General features: G+C 41.8%; 1 protein-coding gene across 5 annotated transcripts in view; it reads left to right on the top strand.

Annotated features, from left to right (window-relative positions):
* ARHGAP26 (Rho GTPase activating protein 26) overlaps positions 1-12,700 on the top strand; it is a 470,301-nt gene that overhangs the window by 438,062 nt on the left and 19,539 nt on the right. The window contains exons 21-22 of one of the 5 annotated variants that reach the window (XM_082454135.1): positions 10,615-10,725; positions 10,861-10,890. The exons of 1 other annotated variant lie outside the window; for it this stretch is intronic. In XM_082454135.1, coding sequence (XP_082310261.1) covers positions 10,615-10,725; positions 10,861-10,890 — 141 coding nt within the window. Of the gene's footprint in view, positions 1-1,268; positions 7,437-10,614; positions 10,891-12,700 lie in introns of those variants that run through there. 3 more of the 5 variants (XM_082454134.1, XM_082454136.1, XM_082454138.1) reach the window with 3 other exon arrangements.

The following is a 12,700-nucleotide window of genomic DNA, read 5'->3' as shown; positions in this document are numbered from 1 at the left end:
GGCAAGCAATTTATTCTACATGCAGTAGGTATTGGTGAGCTTACGAGTGGGAAAATGCTATTTGTTGAACAACATTCAACAAGTAGTTATTAAGCTATGTGCTTAGGAGGTTCATGTAGTTATGATGTGCAGTAGGATGGATTCAAGTGGTAAAAAGGTAAAGAAACCAGGCTAGCGATTCTTAGAGTAGTCAAGGTAGGAAGGCCTTGATCTTCACCCTAGAAACAATGGGGAATCATTGAGTGAGTATTTTACGCAAAGACATGACATGATCAGATTTGCATTTTGAAATCATCACCAAGAATGGTTCTTTTAGGTTAAGCAATCTGTATTGAAAAATCTTGTTGACATTGTAAATTGGCTTAGTCACTCATAGATTGTTCATAGTATATTTGGATCTACCTCAGATCTGAAAAAAATAGAAGTTTTAATTTTGTGAGATTAGAATTAATGGTACTTTGCTATGTCTGTTTTCATTGAGTTCTTAGTGGGTGTTTGGTTTTGGAATACAAGAACTAGAGAATATATAAATCATTTTCCTTCAGTTTGTTTTTGTTCACAGATGTTAAAACTCTTTTTTTCCACTGGAAAGGGTGACTTTGCTGGATAATCATTTAAAGTTTTTTCCAGTCCAGTCAATAAGCTCCCCAGAACCAAATGAACAAGGGGTGAAAATCACCATGAAGCCCAGTGGGATTGCATTTCTTCGCTGCAGCCTGAGCCGGCCACTGTGGAGGGCAAGCATGGTCATAGGGAGAAAGTGGGGTTTGGGTATGGTCACACCAAAGGAGCAAGACCAGGGATAGATGATATAAGTGGAGTGGGGAAGACATTTGAGAGGTTAAAATCAGATCAGAAACAATTTTCCACATGTTTAGACTAAAGAATAAACACTAGAATTTGAGAGAAGCCAGCTATTTGCTTGCAGGGAGAAAAGTCCAATGGCCTTAGCATCAAAGTTCATGTCTCCTTATCTCTTTGCCTCATACGCCTTTCATAGTATCCGGACCAAGCTTTGTGTGTTGTAGGAGTTTAATTTAATTGTCCTGGAGATTATCTTTAGCAGAAGTGCTTTTTCTATTGCTGAGAGTAGTGAACATAGTGAAATATTTTAGGCTTCTTTTTCAAGGAATCCTCTTTCCCTAGGGTTACTGTTAGGCCACCCAAATATCTTGGGCCACCACTTCTAATTTTAGATACTCCTTTGTTTTCATCAGTGGACATTTAGATTCTTATTAAATCCTTTTCCCTCCTTTTCCTCTCCCTAGTCCAAACAGGAAATACTCCCTGAAAGCAGACCGTATAGAAAGGGATGCCAGATGGCCAAGGACTTTCAGCCAGTGTTGTTAACTTGTCAGCAGACTCAGAATGCGACATCAGAGATGTCCTCCTCGACTTCCCCATGCGTGGGGGAAAGGAAAACACCATTGATTTACTGTAATAACTTTACCAATAAAAAAGGCTCTAGAGGAGTCAACATAATTCCTCAGTGAGGACAGAAGGATGGGAAATTTAGTTCTTGCATATGGAAGGCACTCAGTAAATATCTGTTGATTGTATTTGACTGAAAAAGAAGAAAAACAGTAAAAACAGTTGGGAACTGCCAACTGTGTCATGCAGCCTAAACCACGGATTGGTGCAACAAAGACGGAATTGTCATTTTGCCCCTATTAAAACATCCTTCCTTTAGAGAATAAAAGTAGCCATTTGTATGATTAGGGAGAGTATTTCTTCTATTAACATGTATTAATTTTTTTGGTTTTAAATGTAACATATTAATTGTAGAAAATATGGAAAATATTTTAAAAGCACAAAGAATAAAGATTACATTTACTCTCATCACCCAGAGAATGCTGTTAATACACTGATATACTTACTGTCCCTAAGTGTTTTAAGGTAAGTTTGCACGTATTTTTTGTTATATAGAGAAGTACGTGAGATGTATTATACAACTTCACAAATTACTGTTTAGCAACTGCCCCCCAGGTCAAAAATACAACCTTGCCAGGACCCCAGAAGCACCCACATCTCTCACTTTCTCCTCCCCTATCACAGTCCTCTCCTTCCCCACAGGGGTAACCACTAATCTGATGTTTACAGTAATCAATTCCTTGTTTTTATTTATATTTTTAGCTCTTCAATACAGATTCTTGTTATTTGCAATAGTAACAGTCCATGAAGTAACCACAGACACTGAATTAGTGAATATCATACCATTGCTCCTACAGGAAATACGGGGTTAGGTTCCTACAAGCCTCTGGTTACAACTTTTTTGTCAACCCATCAGTACATAACCTTGTTTTACGTGGGTTTCTATTTAAAGACACCTTATTTAGTATTACTATTGATTCATTAACATTAAACTCAGGACGAACAGCGCTGTAAGTCATGCCTGAATGAAACTTACTAAGCACATGTTTTCTTTGTAAGGCATGTCACAGCCTTCTTGCACATAGGGACACTACAGAGCTGGAACAGAAGGCAGAGCATCCCTTTGCTTGACCTCAGCTGGGAGTGTGCATGTTGGGTGACTCAGGGTGACTTAAGTTTTTCATCGCTCCGTGTATGTCCACAAATGACTATGAAAGCACCTTGAGTATTGATTCAGGACTTACAAATAAATTTAACAAATAGGTGAATTCACAACTGCAGAATCTGCAAATAATGATTGACTTGGTGCATCCCTAAAATGTAATAGTTTGCTTTATTATTTTGAGTCTGGCTTCTTTTGCTCAACAGTTTTAAAAGTCATTCGTGTAGCTGTAGTTCATTTATTTATTTTCATTGTAGCAGAACGCATAATTGCATTAATATACTAAAATTATTTCTCCATTCTACTTTTGCTCAACTTCTAGCTTGTTTCCAGTTTTTGTTTTTACAGATAAATTGCTCTACACATTCTCATATATGTCTTCTCATATATACACAGTGTGCTCTAGGGCAGTGGTCCCCAACCTTTTTGGCACCAGGGGCCAGTTTTAGGGAAGACAGTTTTTCCACGGACTGGGGGGTGGGGGCAGGGGGATGGTTCAGGTGGTAATGTGAGCAACGGGGAGCAATGGGGAGCGGGAGATGAAACTTCACTCTCACTCGTCCGCCACTCACCCCCTGCTGTGTGGCCCGGTTCCTAACAGGTCGCGTGCAGTCCCGGGTTGGGGACCCCTGCTTTAGGGTATACATCTGGGAATGAACTGTGGGGTCATGGAGAATGATAACTTCATTTTCGCTAGATAATGCCAAACTGTTTTCCAGAGTGGGTGGACGAGTTTACACCCCTCCTCCAGCAAAGTATAAGAATTCCAGTTGTTCCATGTTTTGTAAACACTTGGTATTTTCAGCATTTTGATATTAGCTATCTTAGTCATTCTGGTAGGTGAGCGGGATCATCTCACTGTGGTTTTAATCTACACTTCCTGCATTACAGAAAGGGTGAGCCCCCTTCTTCTGCATTTTCTCTTCTAAGTCCCTGCTCAAGTTTCTTGCCCATTTCCCACTTGGTTGTCTACCTGTTTCTGACTGATCAGTAGGAGTTCTTTGTATAGTCTTGTATGTGCCCTTATGTATTTATATGTGGTAGGCTGTCTTTTTACTCTCTTTTAAGGTTGTCTTTTGATACATAAAATTTCTTATTTTAATGTAGTCGCGTATATCAGTATTCTCCTTTATGCTAAGTGCTTTTTATGCCTTGTTGGATAAATCCCAACCCCAAGTTCTCAGAGGTATTCCCTCATTTATTGTGTGCCTTTGGCAATTAGATCTGTAATCCACCAGGAAATCATTTGTTAGGTATGATATGAGGTAGAGGTTGTGTCACTTTTTCCATATAGATATCCAGTTATCTTAGCGCCATTTATAGAAGAGTGCTTTCCACTATTATTATAAAATAATATAGGCTCATGATTTAAAAACTCAAACAGTATAAACAAATGTAAAATATAAAGTGAATGTCCAGTCTGTGCCCATGTACCCAGTCCCCATTCTCAATCCCCTGAGGCAGTTACAGTTTCTTGCTGTAGATTTTAAGAATAGTTTAAACACAGCCAGCATTAGAATGGTGGCTTTAGAGCAAACCTAAGTTATGCCTCAGGATAATAGAGGATTGAATCTAGTGGCACTATTGCTTTTCTGTTTAAGTTACAGTGAATACACTTGTTTTTGCGATATCTTCATTATATAGAGAATGACAGTTGTACTGCCCTCGGTATAGTAAGGAGATGCTGGGATTTCTCAGCAACCATTCCAATCTTTTGAAATAGCAAATGTCACCTTATAGACCCTTCAAAGTGCTCCCAAAACGCTTCCCCGTTTCCTTAAAAATAACTTCATAAATTGTGAGGTTATTTAGTTGAAAGAAAGTAAATACATTTTATTTTTAGAACCAGTTCTGATGTAGCTGAAATGTGATTTTGAAAAAGATTGAGGGGCTATCCTCAGGTTTAATTAAGAGGAAAGAAAACTCCCCTCGATTAGTATTGTGCAGCACAGAGCACAATAGAGACATCTGTTCCATTTACCCTGCTGGTCCTTTCTCTCCCTTGAGGGTTTTTCCCCTGCAGTGAGCAGTTGAACTGAGACCATTGTCCAGGCATCTTTACTTCCAGTCCAGAGTTGTTCCCTCTACCTTGTATTTCTTTGTTATTCTGCATGAGAGGGTTCGAATTATTGACTTGGAGGAACCTTAAGGACAACAGATTCTCTATTCTGAGATTTTGGATTTTATTTAATCGCAGAATTATATGCCTTTTCCAACATACTCCATCTGAGTTTGAAACTTATTTGGAACTTAAACTTCAGAAATTTTTTTAAAAGCTGGAAAAACAGAACCACTGCCCTGTAGACTTGTCAAGCTATTTTAAGAGCAAATTATTTAAGAACTATTTTAAAAGCAATTGCATATAATTGCTAAGGCCTTAAGGGGATTTCACCAGCTAGTCTCATTAAAATAAGGATCAGGACTCTGTTATTGTCTGAATAAAAATGTGTATTAAATTATATTAGATGTGGGGAAAGAATCTGTAAATACTGTGCATACTTGTAAGAGTCAGAAAAGAATACAGAGCAGTGCAACTCGGAGGCATGTGGACTTTTCCTCTTGTAAAGTCGTGAAGCACAGATTGAAAATTCAGCACATAGATAGGATTTCTGTGTTGTAAAAGCTTCAGCAGACACGTAAAGAACATGTTCAAATTTTCAACAAGTGGAAATTGGTTTTTGTGTCATTTACTCTGATTCACCACTATCCAGCTTACCAGTACTCCTTTTGACCCTGTTTTCCCAACTGGAGTTTGATTTTCCCTCTCTTTTTATGGCACTTTAACTCAGGACATAAAGGGATATTTTCCAAGGAAGAAGAAGTCACTAATTCAGGACTAGATAAGATGGGACTTTACAGGTTTTCATGGAATTTTCTATCCTCTCTCATTATAGGGGGAAAGAAAAAAAATACAGGCAGTCCCCCTTGAACGTAATAGCACCATCCCCGTTCTAGGCCTAATGGGGAAAGGGGACTAAGGGAGTGAGCATTCAGGTCAGGCCTGAGATCCATGACCGGGAACCCAGTCTGTAGGTCTCAGACCACTGCCTGGCAGAGAGATGTCGATGCCAGTTTTGTGACCTCTCCACAGTATGCAGCTGGCGAGACACTCTCTGGCTCCCCATGTGTACCTCATCCCTCCTACCTAGCCCTGTCTTGGAGAGTCCTAGACTAAGCCAACCACCCACCACTCCCCGTTTCTCTTGGATCAGCCACGCCACATGGCCAGGGGTTCAGCACCCCCCAGGCTGCGGTTGTCTGTCTCTCTATCCATCTGCCTGTCTCCTTCCCCACACTACCTTCTTGGCAGAATGCCCTTTAGAAAATTAAACATTGCTTGCAGATGGAAACAACACGGGAGAGGAGTTGTATTTGTTTTTGCCATTGGAAATGCTAGGAAAGAGAAGAGTCCAAGGTGACCTTTGTGGACTGGGGAAAAAAAAGTCCATCTGATTTTTTTTAATTGCTCATTCTCTGTGCTGGTGGGGCCGTGGTGAGAGGGAAGGGGCAGCCCCCATACGCTGTTGGTGGGAGTACAATTCAGTCGAACCTTTCTGCAAGGCTATTTGCTAGGATGTATCAGGACCCTTAAAAAAGGCTCCTAGCCTTTGACCCACTAATTTGACTTCCAGGAATTTATGCTAAGGAAACAATTGGAGACACAGGCAGTGATCCTCTACAAGAATGTGAGTTGCAGTACTGTGGCCGAAGAGGGATAATCTGAATGTACACAATAAGAGAAGGGGTACATAAATCAGGGTATACCATACAGTAGAATATCCTGTAGGTCTGAGACTACTCTGGGGTTTGTAGAGAGGTCTTCAGGGGGTCATCTGCCAAGATTGTACTTTGAAAACGATTTTCTCTGAACTAATGTCAGCTGTTTGTTATTTTTAGCCTCTTTAGTGGGAAAAGAGTTTTATGATTTTTAAAGTATATCAAAGGCTACTTAATGACATCAGAAAATACTTAAGTGAAAAAAATACGCTACTATGTATGTAGTATTATCTGCAACACCACCCCACCCAAGACAAGTGAAGAAATTTGGCAAGCTGTTAACAGTGATTATCAGTAGTATAAATTATGTATGATTTTACTGCTTTTCTTGTGATATTTTCCAGTTTCCTACACAGCCATCTGTAATTTTGCATATCAGAATTAAAGAAGATCAGCTTTCTGATTAATGGTCTGCCGACTGCTTATCTTATACCAGCTCAGGTTTTTCACTCCCATGGTGTGGAGTCATGAGAGGGTCTGCCACATCCGTGATCAGATTGGGAGCCTGCTGGGACAGCCCTGTCCACGGCCTGGTAGTCATGCCCTGGCTGGTACACCAGATGCCCCATCAGTCAAGTGAGTCACCACAGAAGGGTGTCAAGCTGACGATATTGCCACACACTGTACTTGAACGCTCAGCCACATCCCAGCATGCTGCCAGGCCTTTGAGCCTTATCTTCCTAAACCATTATTTCTTCCCTGTCCAGTGAATGTCAAAGCGACTGACTGGGGCTGTGTGACTCCTTTTGAGGACACCGTGGACTGGCAAACTAAAGCCGATGCAAGCCTTCCACTTGAATCCAAACCAGACCAGCAAATGTTCCTTAAAGTTTAAGCTGCTGTCGCTATAGTTGGGCCTTGATGTGGGGGGCCTGGCAGGACCCCAGGAGTATTTAGGGTGAAAAATGTGCTGGGGCATTCAGCTGGACTCTGAGGTTGTAGAGGGGCCTTCGGGGATCATCTGCTAAGATGGTAGTTATAAAATTATTTTCTCCTATCCTAACACCAATCATTTGTTATCTTTGTCCTCATTAATGGGAAGAGAGTTTGAGAATTCGATATTGGAGGTTTCAGAGCCAATACCAAAGCTGGCCATTTTTCGTTTGTTCTGTCTTGGATTTTTTTTAGGAGTGCTGTTGTCACTTTAAGTAACCTATAACCAGACACTTCTGTGGTCAGAGTATAAGATTATACAAATAGTCTTGGGCCATTATCATCATCCCACCTGTGTGTTCTCTAAGTTGCATCAAAACTGATATATAATGTGCTCTCTGTTTCTCTGAGGAACATTTATATGTTTACAGTCATTCTGTTGCTACAGGCATCAGTCATTGTGGTGTATAACAGTGCTCAGTAGTATTGTCGACGTTGAGTTTTGTTGATGTGCCTCTGGAGAACAAATTAACAAAGAGTATATTTCCAATCAGTAGTTTAAAAAATCATAGAAGTACTGTGGAGTATGCATTTTACTGTTACACTGACACATAGTGGTAATAAGTTTTAGATTGTGGTTATTTTATAACAAATAAATGTTATTGCTATGACCAAAACACAAGCAAACAAATGAAATTCTATTAGTTCTTAAAAATCACAGTTAATACTGTGGCAATGGACATGGAGATTGAAGAGTAACTTCTTATAATCGTTATGAATGTCCTGCATTCCAACCGCACCCCCAGATAATTTCAGCCATGTACTAAGTGGCCAAGAACCACTTAGATATCCAGGGATGTGAAAAAACATTCAGAACCCACATTGTGTTCATAGAATATGTTTCCAACTATGCCTTTAGCCAAAGGCATGATTCTTGGTACACTTGAGGTAGGAAGCTGGAGGTGTTTCCTACTTACAAAAGCCACTAAAAAGAAAACTCAAAAAAAAAAAAAAAAAGTCTTAAGGACTTTTAAATTGTCCTGTGTTGGCCACTGACCAAAGGAACAGAGTAGTTCAGGCCTCTAGGCCTGGGCTGCTCTCATAAACCTCCAAATTGTCCCTGGTCAGAACTTGGGTTCCCAGGCTGGGCTGCAGTTGGAATAGCCAGGCCTTGCCCACTGGGTCACTATCTAGGGGGGCAGTTGTGGGGAGGGGACTGAGAAAGCGAGGCCCTTCTTACCAGCTGCAGTTACGGATTAACCGAGGACTGACTGCCCAGTAGAAAGAAGGCAGCACTTCCTTCCGGGACCCAAGACAGAATCAAGTGTGGGAGCAGGTATTAAACTAATCATAGGGTAACTGATCCCTTAGCTGATGAAGCTTACTTACTGTCTTATATTACAGTTGTTTTTTAATCTGTCCCATCTTGTCAAATACATTGTAAGCTCTTCAAGTCAGGGACCTTGGTAAATGCTAAGTTGTATTCCACTTACTGTCTTGATCACACAATGCGTTCAATAAGTAGTCATTGCTGGAATAATTGAGAAGAAGAGAAAAAAGCCATACTCTTTGAATTCTGTCTCTTCTGTTATATGAATTCCATCTGCTATATGAATCTACCACACACAAGACTGGAGGCAGAATTGGGGATTTTGTTGGAATTTACAATGTGTTGAGTCTTGCTGGGCCTGTCTGTTGCTGCATTCCCGTTTTCCCTTGCAAATGTGGTAGGCACCTAAAGGAAACTCATAAATCAGTGGTTAAGGTTTCTAGTGCTATGGCTGGGTCTGTAAAGAAGCTTGGTACAGCCTAGAGGATCAGAGCAAGTCCTGCTACCCCAGAGGTGGTACTACACTGTGGCGGCAACAGCCCTGGGCTTGGAGCCAGGGGTTTGGGGTCTGAACCTCAGCCCTGACACTTACAGCCTGGATATCTTCAAGCAAGCCTCAAATTGGCCCAAGTTCCCACATCTGTGAAATGGGAATTATAATAGTGCCTCTTGGCTAGATGGTTGGGTTAAATGAGATTCATTAATTTACTCAATATTTATTGAAATCCTCCTGGGCACTATTTTAGGCATTGGAGATACAGCAGTAAACAAAACGAACAAAAATCCCTGCTCATGAAATGTATATTCTAGAAATATAATGCATATAGTGACATTTAATAAATGTTTCATTCAATTAGTCCGAGGTTATCTGATGAACTCACACAATGGGTTTTTACTGTATATTTCCGTAGGAATTTATGTTATAGCTGTAGATAATTAAGGCCATTATTGAGTCTCTCATCTGAATTGAAGATGTGTCATTCAGTAGGACATTTATGTGTTCTTGCTAAATCCCAGTATGTTTAGAAAGTCTGTTCCCCTGGAATTGGATTGCTGTCATTTTCACCTCTGTACAGTGCTTGGGCCACATAATCCAGCCACTGGCTGGGGCTCAGGGCTGCAGGTGGTGTTGTGGCTGGGTGGTTTCCGAGTTGTTTTCTCAGTCATTGGTGTTTGTTTGCACTATCTGTGACTTAATGCAATTTTACAGAGTTACTAAGATGTTTATTTGTGTAATTTGTGGAAATAAGTCAAAGGGCTAGCGTGACTAGTTAAAATCCACAAACCATATTTTAGTGAGTAATTTCAACCTTTCCTCTCCAAACTTTTGATCAGCCACCCATCAAAGAACAAAATGACAAATTTAAGCTTTCAGTTCCTCATTTTTTCATTGCCTTCCATCTGGGACATTTTCTTTGAGCGTCAGAATGCCCAAAATCCATGAAAAAAAGAAAGAATAAGCCTGGAAAGCAAACCTCAGAGGGACAACTATGCCCTGCCCATAGCTGTGTGCCCTCTCCTGGGAGGTGCGTGCCCAGCCCTGTCCTCCATCCGCTATCACTTTTCTAATGCAATCCTTCTCCGGGTCTCCAATGGCACACGGCCCCTTTCGTTAAAAATGTAAACAGGAAATTGTTTTCTGGCGGAATGGCCTGTGTGGCCCAGAAGAATGGTCATTTTTGCTGAGACACGACTTTAAAAACACTCACACGGTGGAAGCCGAAGGCTGGTTATGAGCTAGCCCTGCCCCAGATGGAGGTCGGTGATAGGATGTGGGTGTGGGAACCCATGGACATGGGTTCAGGGCATTTTTCATCCATGGCCAAAGGCACAATGGGCACAATTAAGGAAGCTCCTACCACCTAGAAAGCAGTTGTTCTGCAGGGCGAAGAGACATGTTAACACTCCGAGGAGCTCCAGAGCAGGCATTACTTGGAAGACACGGAGTTTGGTCTGGAGAGATGTGACTTGGCACTGAGGACAGTTTCAGTGCTCCTCCAGTCTCTCCAGCTCCCTGTCATTTGGCCTCCCCTGAACCTCCTGTGCTCCCGTTGTGGTTTCCCTGTGTGCTGATGAGTTTTCTGGTGGTTATGTCTTGCAGCCCCCCGAATCCAAGCCCAACTTCACCCCTCTCGCCATCTTGGCCCATGTTTTCGGCGCCATCCAGCCCTATGCCCACCTCATCCACGTCCAGCGACTCATCCCCCATCAGGTCTGTTGCAGGGTTTGTTTGCTTTTCTGTTGCTGCTGTTGTTCTCTCATTGGCTTGGTCCTCTCTTCATGCAGTGTTCAGCCTCCTCGTCAACTTTGTTCCCTGCCATCCAAACCTGCACTTGCTTTTTGACAGGCCAGAAGAAGCAGTTCATGAAGACTCCAGGTAAAGTCACGGATGATGACCAATCCGTTCCTGTTTATCCAAAGCTGATCAGGGATTCCAGCCTCAGAGACCAAAGCTGGGAGGGACTATTTGCATGAACCAGCATGGCATTTTCCACACCTTTCTGAGCCCTTCCTCTGGTTACTGAATTTTTCCGTGATGCGTAGAGTTTGGGGAGAGAGTGCCTCTTGAGTGGGCTCCTGTTTGGATCACTCTCTGAACCATGGGGCTCTCTGTGCTTTAGCATAAGATAGTATCAAAGGGAGCAGTGCTGAGACACGTACCGGCCTTTTCTTCCCTCATTTTTATCAGTTAGCATCAGGCAACATTTATTTGTGGGGTTGGGCTTTCAGCCTTGTGAACTGACACCTAGTTGATGAGACCCAGACCAGTTGGGAGAGAGATGAATATAACACAGAATAAAGGCTTGGGATATGAAGCAGTTTCTCTTTAAATTGTTCATAGCTGCCTCCTCACCTCCCATGTAGTCCCAGGAATGTTCGGTGCTCCCAGCCTGCATCTGTCTCCACGTGTCGTGAACCCTTAGCTCTCACGGGAACAGGCGACACCTCATTCTGAGGGTTGACCTAGTTCCTCCCCCCAGGGGCCAAGCTATAGTTTTTCCCTGCTTTGATGACACTTAATTCTTCACATTTGAGTTTTTTGGAGAAAAGAAGCTGTTTAAATCCAGGAAAAAGAATCCCTCTGCTATGTAGGTCCTGAGCACGTGTGTCTCTCAAACTTAATCTCTGCTTTCAGACAACCAAAACGCAGAGCCCAATGGAAGCATCATAAGTATTTTGGGCCTTGGCAGTATTTTTTCATCCATCTTTTCTCATAGCTGGTTTTTTCCTAAGGGGTGGTAGGCCCAGCATAGGGGCTTAAATAATTTATAAAGCTGAGTCTCACTTTTAAAAAAAGAAACCCCATGCTATTTACACATACATACATATATATACACACACACACACACATATGTAGATATGTGTGTGTGTGTGTGTGTGTGTGTGTGTATGTATATATATATAAACTTAATTCTCCTCCAGGCACTTCCATATCTATCATTTCATTCTATCTTCGTGTGAGAATGAGAAGAAATGGCCTGAACCCTATTACAGAGAAAGAAAACTAAGGCACAGAGAAGTGACTTGTGCATGGTCACATGACTCATGAGATCCAATCCAGAATTCAGGACTTCTTGCCCTCAACCAGCACTCTTTCCTCCAAACACATGGGTGGCCCCAAATTTAAGTTTTCATGTTTCCCGGCCCCAGAGCCTGGCCTGCTCCTCTAGGGTTTCTGTCTAGCTTTTCCCTTGAAGATGGAAAAGATAGCTTTTCACTATATTCTTTTATCCTTACCCTGGGAATAAGATAAAAATTCAGAGTATACTTTTTCTGACACTCAAGTTATTTCCTAATTATTTCTTAGGTATATTCTGGGCACTTTGGGAGGTGTTAACTTTCTAGGACACCAGATATGGTTTGGGTTGTTCCAGTTAGATCATTGATTGCCCCAGGAGACCTGAACCAGAGCCAAAATGTGGCCCCTTCAATTTGTTCAAAACGAAGTAAAAGCTTTAGAATATTGGCCCCTGGACAGAATGGGTTGGGGGACTCAGGACAGTAGAATCGTTCAGCTAAAAAACTGAAGTGTACTCTGCTTTGACGGTATTCACTTTTTTTTTGTATCTCTAAGCTTTGGGGCCCTATTGCCTCTCCAGTATCTCCACCTCCCCACTCCCATCTTCCAGGATATTTCCAAGTTTTACTTCTTTAGCTGCTCCTTTCCCAGAGTATTGATATTTCCA

This window comes from Balaenoptera physalus, assembly GCF_965194825.1.
Source record: "Balaenoptera physalus genome assembly, chromosome: 3".
Lineage (NCBI taxonomy): Eukaryota > Metazoa > Chordata > Mammalia > Artiodactyla > Balaenopteridae > Balaenoptera > Balaenoptera physalus.
The sequence above is the reverse complement of the archived record's forward strand: the minus strand, read 5'-3'. Positions and strand labels throughout refer to the sequence as shown.